General features: G+C 40.4%; 1 protein-coding gene across 1 annotated transcript; it reads right to left on the reverse strand.

Moving 5' to 3' along the window:
* Positions 1 to 3,757: 3,757 nt before the first annotated feature.
* On the reverse strand, positions 3,758 to 20,699 carry mafgb (v-maf avian musculoaponeurotic fibrosarcoma oncogene homolog Gb). The gene is made up of 3 exons (XM_033972095.2): positions 20,478 to 20,699; positions 5,968 to 6,033; positions 3,758 to 5,899 (listed from the first exon to the last, which is right to left on the reverse strand). The coding sequence occupies exons 2-3, from the start codon at positions 6,001 to 6,003 to the stop codon at positions 5,420 to 5,422; spliced, it is 516 nt and encodes a 171-aa protein (XP_033827986.1). The 5' UTR covers positions 6,004 to 6,033; positions 20,478 to 20,699; the 3' UTR covers positions 3,758 to 5,419.
* Positions 20,700 to 21,745: the final 1,046 nt, after the last annotated feature.

Genomic DNA, 21,745 nt, shown 5'->3' on the forward strand with positions numbered 1-21,745 from the left:
TCAAACATATTTTTTCTACAAATACATACATGAAATAACAATTGGCATGTGTGTTATATATTATCTGTTATGTCTTAAAGTTATTGATACACATCCATTGAATTCAGAATTATGATGGATTGAATGCCCCTCAGTTGACTATGGGCCAAAGGGAGTCCCCATTTAAGTTACTCATACCAAACCAGATTTTGTGTAAAATTGATGCCTCATACATTTTTTAGAGTTTGTCTTAATGTCTAAATTTTGTGGTAAAGAATAAGGATTTTTTTGTTTTTTGCCACAGACACAAATTTGCCTGTATTTGGAAAATCAGCCTGTGTGTGTAAATGCACAATATGGCTCATTTTAACCTGTTGCATAAACTATAAATACTAAATTAACTATGCTTTAGCTATTTTACTAAACTAAATTGCTACTGATGTTGTCACACAGCTGTTAAAAGCTAAAAATGATGCTAGCTAGCCTAACAAACTTGTTTGAATCATTTTAATTGAAAGAAATGACCAGGACAAGCCAAAATAAGAGTCATAACTCCAGTAAAATTATCATTTAGTCTATTTAAGTAATTCCTCAATCACATTAACAACATTTTTACCATCCTGGTTAAATTCTTGGAAAATACACACTCACTAAACATTTTAACATGTTTATTAATCATATACAAAATAAATTACGCTGTTTATTAACAAACATACAATATATACAGTACGTCAATAAATTAAAAAGATGCATAAGATAATGAACAGTTATTCTTGAGATTACCAATACCTTATCATCACCATCACTGTGTCCACACATTGAAAAGAAAGAACAATAATTTAGGTTATAAATACTTACAAAGACTGTCACATTTTAAGTATTTTCCCACAGAAAGATATTGGATAATAATTTAATACACCCCCATACAGAAATATACAAAACACTGACTTTCCTATTACAGTATCAGGGCATTTCTAAATAGACTAAACTGTTTTCACACAAACTCACTCATTTTCAATAATTGCTTAAGAACAAGAAAGATACCCAATGAGTATTGTAGGTTGTGGATGGTGTTTAAGTAGGGTAAAGCTAGATAGTCATGTTGTACAGTTGTGATGTGTCTTGTGATGACTGCATGAGGACAGAGGCAAAAATCCTTGGTTCATTTGCTGTGATCGATCAGCACTGGCGGTGGGTGAAAGGGCTTTTAGAGGTGGCGTGATACACCACAGCCAGGCAAACAACATTGTGATGACTCTCTGATTGGCCAAGCAGCAGGATAAGGAGTTAATGATTTGCATCCTCTATCATCAGATGTTTTGGAGAAGGGCTTGGCCGCCTGCTGAGTTAAGTTGCAAAAACACTTTGTGGATTAAGTGAAGTGGGAAATGGTGAAGAGTTTTTAAAATCTTTCCTGCAATGATAAAATATGCATGAATGTGGTCTAGGAGTGGTTGTGGGTTTCTGATAAAACGACTTTTCATGAGTGGCTATTACCCCTCAACAGTGGAGAATAGGGTCAGTGTGTCTTACAAGCTCATCAACACAGTTGATAATCACAGTGGTTGGATGACCCTTTGACACTTTTAAAATGAAAATTCAGCCACCATAAACCCAATACGGAAGACAAAATAGTTAAAATTTGACGTTACACCAGTGCTACACTTTTGCGTCTTGTCTTCGCCTGAACTTCACTTAAAAGCCTAATATAAGAACTCTCACAGGGATTAGCCACACAACATTTAGCCGAGTTAAGGACAGTTTCAACACACTGTATTTGCATCACTGCAAGATATTTTTGCATGAAGACATCAATTTAATACCAGTTACACCAATGATTTTTTCCAAAAAAAAAAAAAAAAAAAAAAAAAAAACACTCACCAAAACATGTTATTTTACTATGACCCATATTAGGTAATCAGTTTGAATTTTTTTTTTTTTTTTTACTGCTGAGCATGTTAACGAGTTTTATCGCGTTTACTCAAAAAATAATTAATCGCGATTACTGATTTTGTCGCGCGATAACGCAGGTCACGTGTGAGTGAAAAACACAGGATCAAAGAGCCCGGTTCCGGTCTGTGAGCCGCTGCGCGCGCGCAAGCGGGACGTTTGCTCTTTCATCACGGACTCGAGCGTGGACTCGTCTGTGTCGCGCTCTCCTCATGTCCAGAGCACAGACACAGAGGACACGCCCCCCCCCCCCCACACACACACCCACACACACAGACATACACACAGAGGGGGGCGTGTCCTCTGTGTCTGTGCTCTGGACATGAGGAGAGCGCGACACAGACGAGTCCACGCTCGAGTCCGTGATGAAAGAGCAAACGTCCCGCTTAAGTCTTTAAAATACATGATTCAATATGAGTGCGAAGGATTCACGATCTATCAGCGATAATGCGCGGAGGTTACCGCTCGTGTTTATCATGTTTACTTTGAAAACTACAGATATTAACATGCCACATGTTTAGTAACCAGTGAGCTGGTTTGAACTATGACTGCACCAGAACTGAACCAGGACTAAACGCGGGGGACTGACTTTTACCAGACCTGAATCAGGACTAAAGCAAAACTAAGCTAAGATACATAGAAAAATCATACCCAAGTCAAACCAGCACAACACTGGGTACATACTGCAGTATATTGAAGACTAAAAAGGTAAAATTAAGAGCTATTTACGAGCCAAAAACCCTTATTATATATATATGTTGTTTTTTTTTTACCTTTGCCCTTAATCTCAATTCAAGAAGGTAATTTACTCGTAAGGACAATTTTTAACCACTGTCCAGTTGAAATTTTTACGTATTATTTGTGTTCTTTAGAGAGTTGCCGCACATTTTATCAGTGTTTAGGACTGGCACAAACCGCAGGTAACCCAGTTACTGGAGGTTAAATATAGCTGTACAATTTGTAATGATAAATACAGCGTTGGTTTTTTTTAACTCAACACTTTGTATAGCTCTGGTTTTATGCTTGACTGGGTATGCAAATATGCTTATTGTTCAAAAGATTATGGGGAATACATTTTTAAAATCTTAAATCCATTTTTCTTCTTTTGTTATTCCCAATTCAGTTAATTTGCATTAATAAAAAAGTCTTTGTTAATCTTAATAAGCACACAGCTGTCTACTTAAGCCCTCCTTACAATGGAAAGTGTAGGTTCACCCATTGTTAAATGGAACAGTGTTTGAATGAGATCTACATATATTTAAATTTACCAAAAAATAACAACTGTTTGAATTTAACTTTGAATAAATTAAACTTTACAGATGAGGCTATTAAATAGCTTAACATAATTGAGCATAAAACACAGAATACAGTAATACTTCCCTGACAAATACAAAATTTGCTAAACAAATACCAACATTAAACAAACAAAATATACACATCAAAGTCCCCTTGTAACATCCCGCTAAAAACACATGTCATTTTGTATTTTAATTTAATACATCAATTATTTTGTTGACAACTTTTTTAAATCACAGTCAAGTGTATATCAGGCAAAAAGCCCAGTTATAAGAATCTTTCCAGAATGATGCAAATTCAAAACTGTGCTCAGGGGCCGATTCTGAGTGATTAGAGAAAGGGCAGAAGAGATGGTACCTTAATCTCAACAGGTATACATTTTTTCACCCTTTTGATTGGTTTAATCTGTTTGTCCTGCCTTGAAATAACATTCAAACCAAGCAGTAACACCAGACTACTTTGTCTGCAGAGAGAGAGTCGTACACTGCTAATCCTCAATCAGGTGTAGTTACCCTAACAGAGATCAAAGCCATCACCAAAATAGTGAACATTATTATTACCTCGTCACATACACAGCACACACTGTTCACAGTTACACACACGTTCCTATTCACTACAGAGAAAACAAAGCTATTCAGTAGTTAAGCCACTTTTGGTACAGTTGCAAAATAGAGAGACTGTATATCAAACAGATTCTGTTATACCACTTTTTACAGTTCATTACAAACAATGCAAAGATAATAGTCTTTATAAAATTCCAGACTCTACCATACATAGACAAAGATTATCTAAGTATATAACACCATATAAGACTACCTATACTAAAGCTGTGACATGAACCTAAACATTTGTGTGTTAAAAGCCTTAAATGCATGTATTTTATTGTCTGCCTCTTTATCCAATCGGGTTTAATTTAGACTAAAGTCCGCTCAATGAACTGTTCCACAGCTCATACAACTTGTATGAGTACCCAGCACACAACACCATCATCTAAATCTCTCCTTTTTACATTTTTCTCACTCTCACGTCCCTTTGACCCAGTTCTAATGCATATTGTATTAAACAAGGCACTTGCCCTTCTTAAAGTCAGATTTAAAGAAAAAATAATAAACACTGTAAAAAAAAATTTGGTAGAATTTGTTTTAGTAATTACACAAACAATTTCACTTTGTCAAATCTCTGTTGGGCAATGGAAGCCAGTTGGACTTGAAAATTGAAGGAAAGTACTGAGAAAGCTGCACAGAAAGTGAAGAGACTGTAGAAAAAAACACGGCTAACTAAATATAGCAACACCAGAACAGATACAAGCCACAGAATTTCACAGAATTCCTGATAAATATCAATTCACACACAGAGAATACACTTTGGACCTCATGTGAATGACAACACAGTACAAAACAGTAGAAATACACTTACCACCATTGTGTAATATACTATATATTTGATCTAGTTCTTCTCCCAAAAGTTCTTGGTTTGGGTAAGCAAGATGAGAATTCAATGCCACTACTCCAATCAGCTGCATGGTCACAAAGTGTTGGCAGAAAGAGAGAATCCTGATGTTTTACAGGCCTTACAGAGACCTTACCTTACAGAGGCCTGTAAAAGTATATAATAGTGTCAAGGTCAAATCAGATTACACATGTAAACTGTTCTTTTGTGTTTTTTCCAACTGAATTCAATTGCTTTGGGGATTGTTTGGGGTTTTTAGTGACCATATAAACCCTGTGTCGTCCCTGTGCTAAATGAAGTGCACTATCTCAAACCCTTTGCTGCTCCAAATTTCTTTAAGCTGCACTGACCATGGATGTCATGGATGTACGACAGAGCAGATAAGCCACTCGGTCAAAATAAAGGTCCCTCTAGACCTCAGGTAAAAGTTTATCTCTAATACAAAACATTATATCTCATAAAACAGTCAGATCTTGATTTGCTTATTGCTGCCATTATTACTGTGTCAAAAACATTCGATTGTTATTATTTCAGTGCAATATTCTCTATGAACATTTATTCCACATTTATCCCAGCTGATCAGTGACCACCTGAATAGATACTGACCATATCATACAGAGATGACTTTAATGCATAACCCTGTTCTACAGTACATCCAGAGTCAGTGCAGGTCAGGGGCAGGACACAGAGACAACCGGTCTTAGCTGAACTCCATCTTGACACACCCTCATCCTGCTCCCCTCTCTCAAGACCGTGCATCTGTTTTTGATTTCACTATTGTGATCACACTGGTCGCTGTGGCCATCTTCCCTGGTATGAGTGGACCAATGACCGACGAGGCCACACCTCCGCCTCCACCTCCAGCACGCACCCCGACTCCGACCGAGGGGCTTCGTGCCACAGTCCGGGCGAAGGTCTGTAATGCCTCATACTTGGACCTCAGAGCGTCAAGCTCAACGCGCATTGATGCGTTCTCATTGGCCAGTTTGTCCACCTCCTGCTGCAGCTGGGCCTTCTGCTTCTCCAGCTCCTCCTTCTGTGTCACTCGCTTCACTCGGCAGCTTGCAGCGTAGCCACGATTCTTCAGGGTTCGCCGCCGTTGCTTCAGTTGGAGGATTTCTTCTTTGGTGAGCCCTCTGAGGTGCTGGTTCAACTCTCGCACTGACATGGTCACCAGCTCCTCGTCCGTGAGACTGGTGCCATTCTCCCCTGGCTCACGCTTCACCTGCACAAAAAACGTGAATGAGGAGTGGGAAAGAGTTTTACCACTACAACTTAAAACATGTAACCTACCTTTAAGGCTTTGTTTCCTTTGTTCGCCGTCGTCATGCCCCAAGAGCCTCGCTCCTCTGAACAGACCTGTGAGAAATCTGAACATTAGATCATTTGAAACAACAGCTGCATCAGGATCTTGTACACTATAGCTATCTACACTTTCAGTTTAAACATAATTGTACGCTAACCCACCACAATGATGTGTGATAAGTTCTCCTGTGAAGGTACTGTGTTGTATATGTGCAGCAGTGAAAGTGACAAGTACATTTTCATAGAATTTCCCTGGCTTCCTGTTTCCTGGTGGTTTCGCTAACAGTGCCCACTACCTTGTAATGTCGAACTGTTATTGGTTGATTTCAGGCCAATAACAGAGAATTGAGCATAAAATAAAAGGAAGTGGTAAAAACTGTGGGAACGACTCCAGGGGAAAACCAACAGTTTCAACTGTCGACTAAAAGACATTATGGTGCGGCAGGTGTCACACAATAAATTGACAAACTAACACATGGCTGAGGCTGTTATGATGTGCGCCCACTAGTGTAAACAAAAGACAAAGGGATGCAGAGACAGAGGTGTGAGTCAGATATCGACAAAGACATCAGCGGAGTGCAAAGATGAGGTCAGTTCTTAGAGCGGGCGGCTCCAGTGATGAGCCTCTCCACTCTGCTCAATGGCAGCCTTTGTCTGTGCCCCTCTGCTCTGCTCTCCTCTGCTCTCCTCTGTCAGACCTCAGGCTGCTGTGTGCGGAGGAAAGGCCAGCTATTGTTGCTGCTGCTGAGCGATCATCATGAGACCAGTCATGATGACTCAGCAGATTCCTCTCCTCACTCTCCCTCCTCCTCCCGCTGTGCATATTTCTGCTCTCCTCTGTCACTTTCAGCTCCCCTCCTTGCCGTTTTTACACCCTTCAACTGCTCCATCAAGTTTCAGATTTGCCCCTAATATAAGTGTTGACTTGTTTTGTCAACAGAAGTAACATGTCTGTCTAACGGACAAAAAGTGGTTGTCCTCAAAGCACGAGACCTGCTTTGGCCCAACTGCCACCGCACCTGATAGTGCTGACTCAGGACTTTAGTTAAACCGATCTGCTGAGTCAACACTCTCTTACAGTTTGTGCAGAGTTTGACTGGCACACACACTGCTGTGCACACACCACTCTCAAATGTTTCCAAAGGCATTCTCGAGTCGAATCAAAAATCATTATTTTACTTGAATGTTCTTTGAGTGTGTCAGTGTGTCTTTCCCAGCACACACCATTGTTTGTCGATCTTTGTGTGTAGTGCTGGTTTACAAATCATATCAATCAAAATTTGTACTCCTTAATTCTTGAATCCTTGCACAATTACTATATTAAATGCACTTGAATGAGAGCTTTAAGACAATAGCTGGCCAAAATATTTATCTGGAAATAGTAAAACCACTTTCATTTGTTACTGCCAAAGGATGAAGCCCAACTGGCCCATATGATTCCTGCATTAAGGGACAGCACACACATAAACCAACGTTGGTGAGAACATTTTTAGTGATGGTTTAGAGCTATTACACCAAATTAGGCTGGTTTAATGGTAACCCAATGCCTGTGTTTAACAAATTAAAGAGAGATAAAGCCTTGATCCGCTCATGTTATTCTAAGTAAATATTGTGAGCACATGCGGCTGCTTTTTCATGTACCAATGTCTTATTTTCTCTTGTGTTTTGTTCAGATGCTGCAACATCCCTCCCACAGCTCGAGGTGCATCGACGCACAATGGATGGATCAAAGGCATGAAGAGTGAGGTTGGTTGTTGGGGGTGGGGGTGACAGCATGGAGAGGGTGGGGGGTGGGGGGTGGGGGCAGATAAAAAGAACAAAACTCGGGGCAAAAAGGATGCCGTATCGCTTGCAGGCACAGGTTTATTTCCCCTGCGCCCCAACCACAGCCCACCTCACCCATCATCTACATACAAACAAAAAGCACGTTACGCACTCCCCTGCTGCCATGCCGGTGGGGTTCAATAAAACACACAAACGTGCAAATATATTTATTTTTAGAAGACGCGTACCACAGGAAAATATATGCATGAATATTTCTAGGTTGCACATTTGTTAGATTATTTTGTCCAAAAGGAATCTTGTATATCTCAATTGTGAGTTCTTACATTGCACCTCGATACTGTACATTTAATTATCAGTGCTTCATTGGGCCATGCTCTTTGTCAGAACATTGTAATTATTGGGCCGATATGTTGGCCTTATCATTTATTGTCGGTTATTGTCAAATGTGATTTTCAAAAATCAGTAATAGGTATAAATGGTTTACTTCACACCATGTAGTGAATATGCCGTGTTTTGTGAGGTTTTATTTCAGATGTGTTTCTGTGTATTTACCGAAGTCTAGGAACTTGGGAGTAAAGAAAACGGGGGCCACTGATCTTGAAGCATAGAAAGAGTAAATGGTTCAGGAAAAGACTTATGATGCCTTTTTCATTTACGTCCATGTGCCATTTATCAAAGTTAGGCACATGCACAGATAAACTGTGGTAAACTAGTTTGCGTGTGTTCCCTGAGAGATGAGGCAATGTGTATAAGGAGCCAAGGTCAAAGTTCACGTGCTGACCAAAGGCAGGGCCATTCATCTTAAGCATGCAGAGGCCGCCAGAGGTGTCCTTCCCATAATGCAATGCTGGCGAGGTGGTCGTTGGATTGTGGTCAATGCCACAGCCACTGTTGCTACAACAGACAGCTTTTTTGCTGTTGCATGCTGTATTTTTATGGAGCTGCTAAAAGAACGCTGACGACTCAAGAGAAAGGATGCTTACAGTTACACACATGCAAACTAGGGTGGACAGAGGAGGTGCGCACAGGGCCAGCAGGGATGTACCATGTGCAGCAAATTGTACAAATATCATAATAAAGTACGTCTTTCTTAAATGCATTATGTTGTTAAAGGTCTTATATTAGGCAAAATAGATTCTTGTGAGCTTTAAGCCATGTTATAATGTCATAACCTCGTCAAAAAACATACCTGGAGTTGTGATTTGTTTCATTTACACATGTTTGACAAACCTGCATTATTAGGCCGTCTACATCTCCAAAGCTCAAAATGCTCTGTTCCACCTTGTGATGTCATGAAGCGGTAGTTTTCAAATTAACACCTACCCTTTACCTATTATTTAGTAGAGATTGGCAATGCCAGGGCTGAAACGATCCAAATGATACTAGTAAAGGTTAAAAACACAATGGAGCACTGTTGGTATTACCACATGACATCACAAGGTGGAACAGCGTGTTGGAGAAAATAACTTAAATATACAGGGTTTGTGTGGTAAACATGTGTGAATGAAACAAAACACAACTCCAGGTATGTTTTTGATTAGGAAAAAACATTATAACATAGATTAGAAAATAGTGTAATATAGGCCCTTTAAATTCTTTATTCCTGTGATATTTATTCTGGTTTAGACCTCATAATGTTTAACTGTTGGTTGTGACACAATTTGGTGCATATACTTTACTTTCATGACAGACCAGGATGTGGGTTAGATTTGGTTAGTTCTGGTTTAGTCTCCTTGTAGAAAACTTGAACTGAAAGCTGTCTAATATTGGCATGTCGTCTCTAGGACTAGTTTAAAGGTGAGGAGAAAGTGCTGGTGATAGAGTCAGGTAAAGACAGACTAATAAATGGGGGGGTGAACGACTGAAAGAATGCTGACGTCTCCAGAGCTGATTAGCGTTACAGCGGAGACATCACACCCACAGCCCCGAAAAATGCTGAGTATGGAGGGAGGACGGGGCGGGGGGCGTGGGGGGATGCGGAGGGGGACTGGGGGTGCAAATGACAAGGGAGAAAGAAGAGAAGAAAAAGAGAGGAACGGGACGGAGCGGAGAGGAGGGGGGGTGTAAAAGCGTTTGGGTGAAAATGCATCCTCAACACATTTGTAAGAGCTTAGCTGTTGGCTACAGAGGGGGGAGGCGGGGGGAGAAATGGATGGAGGGGGATTGGGGTCGAAAAAAAAAAAAAGCCCTGATCTCAGCAACGACCACGACTAAAACCTCCAATTAGAAAAGTTCTGAAGCTTATCCAGGGCAATGAAACTACTGCTGACCGTCTCCCTGCACCGCACACAGACACACGCGCGTACACACACACACACAGGCACACACATTCGCACACATGCACACACACCTTCATACAGGGCTAGATGGTACTATGATTTTACATTTTACTCTGATCATCATTATGCAAATATAATTACTTTTGTCAAATTGTTTTCACTATCGCTGGTTGAGTTGCTGTTTGGGTAGTTAAAACATAATTGTATTAGCGTTATTTTCATTCAGTGGGGTACAGGAAGTAGGCTATTAATTCATTATTTGTTGTTTTGTTTATTTGTGGTTCGGTCAAGGGCATTAAAGGGTGTCAAAGTCATATTTTCATAACAGAGAGAGTTGTGAATACATGAATAGAGCTGTTATGGGGGGTTATGGGGAAGGGGATTAATAGGAATCTGGCATTTTGAGCAAAGTTGAGCAGTTGGACTTTGGCAAATTTGGTGAAGTCGCAGCATAAACACTCTTGTATTATAGTATTTTGACTAGGATCTTACTAAAGGAGTGATGTTGCTCTGACTACTAAGAAGTATTGGAGTTTTTAGAGGAAGGGCTAATTGAGTATTGATAAGAATAGAACTAATGCCTTGGCGGAGGTCATGTTCTGTTGTAAACCTATAGTACTACAGCTATGACAAAATTGACTTGCGAAACCCTTACGAAAAATGTTTAAGAGTGCTACTTTTTTCTTAAGACACTTTATAGACTAACTTAATCAAACTCTCATCATATCATGGGTGTCTGTATTCATTATTTTGATTTAGATGCCTGTATGAAGCATGTACTATGCCAGGGCTTCAGAGTGATGACAGATTGGGATACTTGGTAAAACAATTAACAAATCAAGTCAAAAATATTATCATACATTCATTTGAAATAGTGGAAAAAAACAAAAATAAAAATCATTCAAACCATCTGACTGAAACCCAAATCCATAGGTTGAATGCATGATCTTAAAGGTACTCTATGTAACTTTTCAGATGGAGGGTCTGCCTGCTATCTGCTTTTCACCAAGAGGATGTTATTGTTTTGCATGGAATGTTCCACAGTATGGCATTACACTAATCTACAGGTGACACCTCCTGGCCAAGTTACAGAGGGAAGAGATTCACAGTAAAGCCCGCCGCACACTACCGGAACATTTGCCCGATTTAGGTCCTAATTTGCTTCTTCCTGACTTTGGGGAGGCATTATATTGTAATGTTATATACACTCACCTGAAGGATTATTAGGAACACCATACTAATATGGTGTTTGACCCCCTTTCGCCTTCAGAACTGCCTTAATTCTACGTGGCATTGATTCAACAAGGTGCTGAAAGCATTCTTTAGAAATGTTGGCCCATATTGGTAGGATAGCATCTTGCAGTTGATGGAGATTTGTGGGATGCACATCCAGGGCACGAAGCTCCCGTTCCACCACATCCCAAAGATGCTCTATCGGGTTGAGATCTGGTGACTGTGGGGGCCATTGTAGTACAGTGAACTCATTGTCATGTTCAAGAAACCAATTTGAAATGATTTGAGCTTTATGACATGGTGCATTATCCTGCTGGAAGTAGCCATCAGAGGATGGGTACATGGTGGTCATGAAGGGATGGACATGGTCAGAAACAATGTTCAGGTAGCCCGTGGCATTTAAACGATGCCCAATTGGCACTAAGGGACCTAAAGTTTGCCAAGAAAACATCCCCCACACCATTACACCACCACCACCACCAGCCTGCACAGTGGTAACAAGGCATGATGGATCCATGTTCTCATTCTGTTTACGGCAAATTCTGACTCTACCATTTGAACGTCTCAACAGAAATCAAGACTCATCAGACCAGGCAACATTTTTCCAGTCTTCTAATGTCCAATTTTGGTGAGCTTGTGCAAATTGTAGCCTCTTTTTCCTATTTGTAGTGGAGATGAGTAGTACCCGGTGGGGTATTCTGCTGTTGTAGCCCATCCGCCTCAAGGTTGTGTGTGTTGTGGCTTCACAAATGCTTTGCTGCATTCCTCAGGTGTAACGAGTGGTTATGTCAGTCAACGTTGCTCTTCTATCAGCTTGAATCACTCGGCCCATTCTCCTCTGACCTCTAGCATCAACAAGGCATTTTCGCCCACAGGACTGCCGCATACTGGATGTTTTTCCCTTTTCACACCATTCTTTGTAAACCCTAGAAATGGTTGTGCGTGAAAATCCCAGTAACTGAGCAGATTGTGAAATACTCAGACTGGCCCGTCTGGCACCAACAACCATGCCACGCTCAAAATTGCTTAAATCACCTTTCTTTCCCATTCTGACATTCAGTTTCGAGTTTAGGAGATTGTCTTGACCAGGACCACACCCCGAAATGCACTGAAGCAACTGCCATGTGATTGGTTGATTAGATAATTGCATTAAGGAGAAATTGAACAGGTGTTCCTAATAATCCTTTTGGTGAGTGTAGTAACCACAAAACATCCCCACCACTGCACCGGCCAATAAAACAGAGCAGCAGGGGCAGACGGAGTGACGGACACAAAGGCACAGATACAAACTCAGGAAATGGCAAATATTATTAGATTACTTTATTACTCATGAAGTTTAACTCATGAAGTTTATCTGCAGCGTTCCTCCATGTCCTTTTATACAAAAGAGTATTATTTACTCTGCAAATCCATGGCACCCAGTCCACAAAACATTACTTATAATATAGTCTGAAGCATTGTTTTAAAAGGTAAAACTTGAGAAAAAGGCAACATAAATTCACACTGGGAGGGTCGGTGGGTGAAGTAAAAGAAAGAGTTCATGTATGTCTATCGCCATCTTTCTGTATGTGTAAAACATTTTCTGAGCTACATCTTAAGAAATAACACACTTTTAACATATAATCTAAAAGTGTAATGCTCTGACTGTTTTGAACAGAGACAAAGAACAAACAAAGAGTCTCCAAGCCAGTCACTTTAATCTACACAGGAAACAACTGATGCAAGTTTTCACATCTTTTAGCTTGTAATGTACGCACGGTCTCTTCATGCAGTCTTTGCGCTCGGAGGATTGTAAGATTTAAAATCTCATGATTCTCCTTTTGTCTGCGGTTGGCACTTTTTGTGTCACTTTTAAAAAAAGACCTCAAAAATTCCTGTTGTGTCTGGCAGGCATTAGAATCATGTTTATGTTTTGCCTATTAAAACCCATGTACTTAAAAGATGCAAGATCTATTAATGCCATACTGTGGAACATTGTAGAGGAAAGTAAGTGGCAGACCCTTCATTAGAAAAGTTCCATGGTGGAACTCCTAAAGGTATGATAGAGCTGCAGAGTGACTTCAGATAGAGTGTAGGCTACAGCATAATCTCATTCTCTGATAGTGTGTAGTGCAGACGAGGAGGAAGCTGCCTCAGACAGACCTCTAATTAATCTTGTTTGGCCGAACCTATTCCTCCGGTCACTACCACCACACAACAAGGTATTTCTTGGAAAGACGCTTGGCTGCCTACAAGCCGCCGGTTGGCAATAGCTCCAGAGGCACACACAGAGGGGAAATAAATAGCCAGGATTAGAAGCTTCTAACCATGGCCCTGGGGCTGGTAGTGTGGGGGTGTTCACAGGCATAAACAAGCCACAGTATAGAGAAAGATCAAGAATAGATTTCTAGAGTCATTTGCGATGCAGAGGGACGACCGTTATTGAATAAACCAACCATAACAACTGCCTCAACCGTGCCTGCTCCCTCTGGCTATCATCTGAACAATTTGGGAAGGTCAGTTTTAGTCCATGGACAGATTAAAACAGGGATAAACTTACTTACTGAACTTTCTAAAACATTGCAAGATAAAGCCAATAACGGGCTGGGAAATCAATTGAATTTTAATCAAGATATAGATTCCACCATGCCCTATCATCGATGATAAGTTGTTTTTTTTTTTAGTTTTTTTTTTATCAGGAGGTCCTTTCAGTCCTTTCTGTAAAAGCTTGAGCTCTGACTTTGTTTGGTCAGATTTGACTGTTTTCAGATTAAATGGCACTGATCAAAAGTACTATTTATGTTCATGAACTCTATACCAAAAGCCATTTTCATTTCAGTTTAGAAAAGAAAAAAGAGAAGGAGAAGAAAAAGTTGTTTAATTGAAAATTGGAGATCGATCAGTATGAGGAAATTCTGATACATTTTTAGACCCAAACACTTTTTAACACTATTATATGAATTTAGCGTTACACTTACAATGAATGACCCATGATTTATCATTATGGAGTAGATGTAACCACATTAGCCTTAGCTGCCCCTGGGCCACCTCTGAACCACTGTATGCACTGCGGAAAAGACACGCAAGCAAAAAAAATATCATGACAAAAGTGATATCTGGCTACGGTCCATCTCGTTTGGGATTCAATATGATAAAGCAGGAGCCTGGTAGCACTCACTGATCTAATGTGGACAGAAAAGTGTGGAGCGAGGTGGTAAATAATTACACCAGCAGCACCGTGTGGCGGCTAATTGAGAATTAGGAATCAGATGAGAGATCATTTCAGCCTGAGCATTAGCCTGAGTGGGGAGAGGCAGGTCAGGGAGGAGCAGATATGCAACCATCTCAGGAATTATTAACTGGGGAGGAAGCAAGCCAGAAAATAGGAGGAGCGATAACACTTGGTTGGGTTTACAAGCACGGTCAAGAAATTGCATTTTTTAAAGTGTATATAGAAGAGAAGAGCATCTACTGACAGTAGCCTTTTCTAGTGTATGGCTTTCTGGCTTTGTTGGGTACAGGCTTGAAAGGAGAGTTGCATGATATGGCAAAAAAATAAAATAATATTAATAATAAGTTTTCCTTTTGTTTTCTGTCAAAAATATACATATCATGAACGTAAGTAAGAACACAATTTAACACATAAATGCTCAAAGTTTGAACTCTGCCCAAATCATTTACTGACTGAGGATTAGCTGCCAATTAAAAAGCTGATCCCTGACAGTTATAATGATTTTTTAAATAATGATTTTTATTCTATTAAAAATTAATAAATGCACATCTCCACTTTCAAGGTAGCTTTTCAGTTTTATATGTCAATATCAAGTGAAATACCAAACCTCAGAGAATGCATACTGATATAGACTGAATACAAACTGTAAAAAAAGTGGAGTTGGAAAAGAGCAGAAGTGGGGCCCTCATGTGCATATGATAATGTGCGTGGAGCGGAGAGGAGCTATCACTTTCACACCTCTTCCGAGTTCAAAAAGGGGTATTGTGAGCGTACGCGCTGCTTAGCTGTGTGCCCGAGTGTTTGTGCAAGTGTGTTATTAAAGGCGAGAAAAACTCCTGGCGTCGACACGTTTTTCCCATTCCAGGTAGTAAGTCGGAGTGTGATGACAAATTTCCCAACACAAGCAAAAAAAAACTGCACTGTCAGGAAGTTGAGTGCTGGCTCCTTTTTTCATAAGAGAGAAAGCATGTAGTGTAGGTTAACTTGGCTTTATGTGTGAGCGTAAAGTGTGTGCGACAACCAGCGCTGTGAGAGGAGAAGACGGGCGCTCGCTAAATGACAAGTTGACTTTATTCCCCCCACCAGACGCACAGCGCATCTACGGTCAGCACTACTACTTAGGAACAAAGAGAAAGTTTGAGAGCAGCAGGAAAGTTAACAGGGTGCAGGTCCTACTGGGGACACATTTATCACCAACAGACGCTTAATGAGAAATATATTCAGCCATAACTTTTCTGCAAACACACGTGACTTTGGACAGAGTGGTGCGTCCGGTTATGAGCGTCATTTATTTGGAGCTTAAGACTAGCACTTTTGGCACTTTTTTTTGCAACAGTAGAAAATCATTTAGGAGAGTCCACTGCCTGCTTGTCTTTATGACAGGTCGGTGGTGTTTTAATGCGTAAATATTACTTAAATATTACGAATAGTCTTACGTGGTGGGACTTCTTACTCCATATAGAAACCCCGTCGTGTACCCTCCAACAGAAAGTTACATAGTGTAGCTTTAGGCTTTACTTGAACAAATAAAAAGCCGGCAATACTTTATATCTCGTCTAAACCACACAGGGAAACAAGGGCACATCGAGCGCAAAATATGATTCATGTTGACGATTCATTTTCCTATAGACACAATGATAGCTTCAGCTTTTAATACTTTTTTTAAATTAGTATTACAGTTTTGATCTTTTTGTTGGTTTGGCAACTGAGCCATTTATTTCCAAGTACAGAAAGGTCACTTGTGCTTTAAATTCTCAACTTTCAAAGACACCTACAAATTTTACTTGGTCTTTTGTGTTATCTTTGATCGAATTTTATTTCTTCAAAACTAATTCATAGTTCAATTCTGGGATCGTCACACTGCAGTCGGAAAATGCGGCAAGTTGGCGCAATAAAGATGATGCAACTGGTAGACATACCGGCGGTCTGGAGCCTCCTGTTACCAAAGGGCTTGCATCTTCATCGCTACAACGCTATCTCAATATTTCATGCTCAAATAAATACAGCACCATATAAACTATTTGTTCAGTTCAGACGTCGTAAAAAAACTCTAGAGGGGCCAGAAGAAGCATAGAGGGCTGTTTCAAGTGTGCTCATTAGTTATTACTGATAGGCAAAACTGAACTACCATTATCATCACAGTGCATTGCTATAGAACCGGGGGACGTAAACTTTGAATCGACTGGGGACTTTACCAATTGTCATCGGCCGCCCTTTTTGACTCATCATTATTAGAAATAATATTTTAGTGTTCTCATTCCTGGTATAAAGATTGAATTTGACACATAGTTAAAATCACATAAGGACAGAGTGCTCAAACATTTGAAGAAACAAAAACAAAAAAAAAAAAAACAAGACGACAGCGAGGAGCAATGATTAATGCACTGGATCTGCTTACACCATATTTCATCATTACTGTGGAGAAAAAAACACTCAACTATTGATGCTGCCTCCAGTGCGTTCCTAATCTCATCTCGCCCCAGCTCAGATTGCTTTGCTTTTTTCGTGCTTTTACTTCACTCTCACAAACTCACATCATAACAAGACTTTTTCTCCCCTCAAACGCATTCCCACTTGTAAACAAGATAAGAAGCACGACACTGCTTAAAAATGATCTCTCCAAACTGGATGTGAACAAACAAACAGACAGAAAGGAGGAGATGGTGGACGCTAAATTGGCAGGCACCTGTGCAATCCAACGCAATGCTGTACACTGACCCTGCAGTGAGCATAGGCCTTTGTTGCAGGGGGCCTCTTTCATCAATCACTTTACACCTAACTTCTTCTTTGCATCAGTTTAAACTTGAGTCACTTCTGCCCTGACTATTAAAGGAAAGTTTAGCAGGCTGGTGATTGTGCTGAAACATTTTTCAAAACAAATAAAAATGTATATGTGTTATTTGAGCCATCAAGATATCAAAGCTTATGACTTAACTGATCAGTGTTTTTTACATTTTAATTATTTTATAGAAAATAATTTTCTGAATTGTTTTATTGCTTCTGTTCAGAAAAGTGCATTATAAAACCACTTTAATAAATAATTTGGGGCAATGGTTCTCAAACTGTGGTAACTGCAGGTGGTACTCAGAAACCCAAATATGAATGATAATAGCACTATGGTTGTCAGGGCATTTTATAGGAAAATATGCATTTCTACAATGCTTTAAGTCTCTGCACAATACCACAATTAATTTCACACTGTGATAATTGGATTTGTGAAATGCGGATAATGTTAACCTAGAGAAACCTAATCCCAAACTATACATACAACTTCAATTTGTATTTTTTTTTCTTTAAAAATGAGGCACAATTCTTTTGATTTAAAAATTATCCAATTATTTTTGTAAGTATAATTTCTTATTCACTCAACACTCCCGGCCCGCTGCCCTCAACATCTTTTGAGTGAGATGGGTTTTCAAAGTGTTTCATCAACTTGACTCATGTTCATGCATGCATTAAGTCAGTTTATAAGAGCAACTCTTTACAGAGGTTGGTCAAAGTATCTTTGTAAAGTTAGAATACATTTACTGAAATTACCATCAGCCTATAATCTTACACATGTGTTTTGTTGTTGTTTCAGTGAAAGCAGATGAACTACAGCGTGTGGGTTAAGTTACTCTGCATCCATAAAGATTCAGCTCCAGCGCTTAGGTGTGTTATATGTGCTTCTTGCTTCTTGCACTCTCACGCACACACTCACTCACACGCACACACTCATGCACACACACACAAATACACTCACACACACTCACACACACTCTGGGCAAAGAAACTAGCTGTGGTAAGTAACAAGTGAAAACGCCATCTGTCAAGCGAGAGCGCATTTGCGTTGCCTCAGCACTTTCAGGGGAATGCCTTGAAGACAAAAAGGTCCTTGTTCTCAATCTCTCCGCAAATCCCATCTCTCATTCTTCCTCCCTCTTCCTTCATCCCCCTTGCTCCGCGCCTGCCGCTCCGCCACCATCAGCAAAGTTGCACACATAAGCATTGGTCAGCGTTCAATTACCGTGAACACCAGGGAAGGATGGAGAAAGTACTTGACAGAGAAATGCACTTCAAGCACTGATTAAATACTGATACCAAGTATAAAAAGCTTAGCCCCTGGGTTGTGTGTCCACACACACAGTGAGAACAGAAAACGGGGAGAATGTGTGTATGAAGAGAGAGAAGGCAAAGGAGGGGCTCATCTCCAATACTGATACAACTGTTTCATCATTATGACCCTCTATTACAGTACTTGCCAACTTGCTTACTACATACTTTTGATACACTCCGCAGAGTGCTGACTCCAACTAAAGCTGCTGATATGAAGTCATTAGGGGGTGAAGTTTTTGTTTTTCTTGAGCCCTCAGAGCTTCCCTATTACTCTTCAGTGTTTAAGGCTTACAAGGCTCAGAGCTGGGACCAGGCTGCAGATAATGGCCCATTTACCAAAGATCAATCACAAGATATTTAGTTTCAACCCATTACACGTGTTCTTTATATAGCACACGTCTTTGTCTGAGTTCATGAACAGTTAACCGTTAGTGTCATCATTTTTATTTGCTTTAAGTTGTGTATTGATTTTTACCAAAGAGACCCACCAAAGTGTCACTTCTCGTGTTCTAGTGTAGTCCACAAAACAGCTGCTATAATCATTTGTTGTTGTCTTATCAAGTGTGACTCGAAGCATTGATCAAGTTTTTGTCCGTCTTGTCAAGAAGAGAGTAATGGAATGACTTCCTGGTTGTAAAGGTTAAATTATAAATAGCTCAGACAAAGGGAGACTGTGGTATTGTAGTAACTGTTTGGTTTTTCAATTTCATTAATTATTTATCATAGACAGTAGGCCAACAACAATACAAGTCCTTTTATTTAAATGTGAACGCGGCTATAAACCAACATCATAAAATATGTCATAGTTCACGGTGCCTCTTCACATCCCACGTGTTTGTATATCATACGTGGATTCAGACGAACACGGCTCTTTATCACGGTTTATTCTCATTGGTGGTTCCGGTGGTAGCGCGAGCTGCGGCGGAGCCAGACCTTTGTCCGCCGCCGGTGCCATGTTGTTGCCATGGCTCCCTCGTGCCTCCGCTCGCGCTGAGAAATAACGCTGCTATGATGAATCAGCATCTCTGCAGCGAACCCGGACAGTGTTTAGGCAGCCAGGCCGGGCTGCAGGCGTGCTCCACTGCCCCCAGACCAACAACACAAGCTACACGCTCATCTCACTCCATCACAATGTTTACTAAGATATGCGTAAAACCCGTGAAGAGGCGTCTGACACAAAGCAAATGTCAAAACAGTCGCTCGACAGACCGAGTGCCCTCTCAACAGCAGGCTACAGGCTGCTCTAACGTAAATACTCCGCTAATTAAGCCAACCAGGAGGTGCTCAGCCCCGCTAATCGCCTCACAATCAACAAACTCGCCACAAAGCGAGCGAGATGTTGATATTGTTGTATTCTTTGTTGTTTCCGAGAGCATGTAATACTCATGTCATAACCTCTAATTAAACCGGGTGATGAGTTAGTGAAACACAGCCAAACGCACACAAACAGACGCAAACTGAAAACAAAATTGTCTGTCGTAATGTCTTACCTGCAGGAAACACAAAACGCGTGATTTGGAGGAGCGACAGCAGCGGCTCGCGGTGCGTCTCTGTCGCTTCAGCACCGCGGCGCGAGGACAGTCGAGGAGCTAGCGGTAAGGTTATGTGTAGTAATAGGGGTTTTCTTATTAATAAGCTCCGTTTTTACAGTTTCACTTTAAAAAAGCCCCGTGTTTGTGTCAAACGCGGCATTTAGGCTACTACACAAAAGACGATCTGACTGCGCTGCCCTCTCCGCGCCTCTTCTCATTCCGACACATGGCTCCGCTTCGAGGCTTGACAGCCGCGCTACGCTACACCCCCTTTGTGTTATTATGAAATCACACTCAGCAAAACAGACACTACAATCAGCACTTTTGCGCGCATTTTCAAAATATGCCATTCAGCTGACTCACCAGAAGTCACTTACGGTGGACCCTCGGAGGTGAAGTTCAGCCGGTGCACACAGATACTTGGAGAAATGTTTTTTCCGCTCACGCCTCCTTCTAGGTCTCTACATATATCCACTCCTTCCTCGCTTGTTTTAGTCCGTGGTCGGAGGCGCCAGACGTCAAATGATGTTTGGATCACATGGTTTCATTCATGAGGCACCTACGCAAGCCACATTTAAAGAGACACGGAACAGTAGCTACTACTTTGTGATGGACAACAGTCAGTGGAAAGTGTGACTAGCGGCACCACCTCCTGCACTTCTAAACTTAGAGCGTACATTTTGCACTACTGATTGGCTGCCGCTATTTAGAGAGGGACCGCGGACTGCAACATGAAGAGAGCAGCTGCTCATTGCCCCAGCTCAGGCTTTGAGGGACAAGTCACAAGGTCCATTATCTCATTAAAACAATAGCCACTATGTTTGTATTGTATTTTGGACTGGGGATCTTTTGGCTTAAGTAGTTATTTATCTTTTTATTATAGCCGAGACAGCACTTGTTAAAGCCACAGTTTGCAAATATAATGAGATAGATTTTTAAATTAAACCCACTAATAAACATGTATTTTTGGACGATTAATTTCACCCAAAAAGCCGATTTTATCATTTCTGCTTGAGTTCCTCTTAAATATTGTTTTAAACTACTCTAAAATAACAATGAATAGTTGTCTATAAGTTTATTTTCTTAGTTTATGAGGAATGATCATATCACTCTAGCTGGTTGTTCAAAGTTGTTGTTTTATCTGTATCTCATCCCAATTAGTTTGACTGTTGCCAGTTTTTTCACTTATGCCACATGAAGTGAGATTTACAGAAAACGAATTTAAAATGATCATCTTTTGCCCATTTGGACTTTCTCGGTTGACATATTGCTATTCCATTATATGCTATGGTTGAAAAGATGGCAGTTATTATAGATATAAATTCATAATATCCAAGCCCATATCCCGCTGCATGGCACAACTTTCCATTTTTACATGAGTTTGAGGTTGTCACCATATTGAACGGGAAAAGCTGCTTTCATGTCAGAAGGCCTATGTTTTAAAAGTGCTTACAAGATTAACAAGCAATAAACAGCACTAAACAATTATACATATCTATAATACACAAGCTGATCTTATTTACTGTGTAATTTGCAAACAATGCTGATCATTAAGGACAATTTGGAGCCATTTGTCAATATTCCATTTCCTTCTCTGAGGTTCTAATAACTTCCCATAAGAGCACTCAGCC

Source organism: Periophthalmus magnuspinnatus, chromosome 1 (assembly GCF_009829125.3).
Source record: "Periophthalmus magnuspinnatus isolate fPerMag1 chromosome 1, fPerMag1.2.pri, whole genome shotgun sequence".
NCBI classification, from domain to species: Eukaryota; Metazoa; Chordata; class Actinopteri; order Gobiiformes; family Gobiidae; genus Periophthalmus; species Periophthalmus magnuspinnatus.

What these genes read in the sequence shown, in the direction of transcription:
- mafgb (XM_033972095.2), bottom strand. Translation starts at nt 6,003, where the DNA reads ATGACGACGGCGAACAAAGGAAACAAAGCCTTAAAG. An exon ending in AAGGAAACAAAGCCTTAAAG is followed by an intron (nt 5,900 to 5,967) that starts GTAGGTTACATG and finishes TTTTTTGTGCAG; the next exon opens with GTGAAGCGTGAGCCAGGGGA.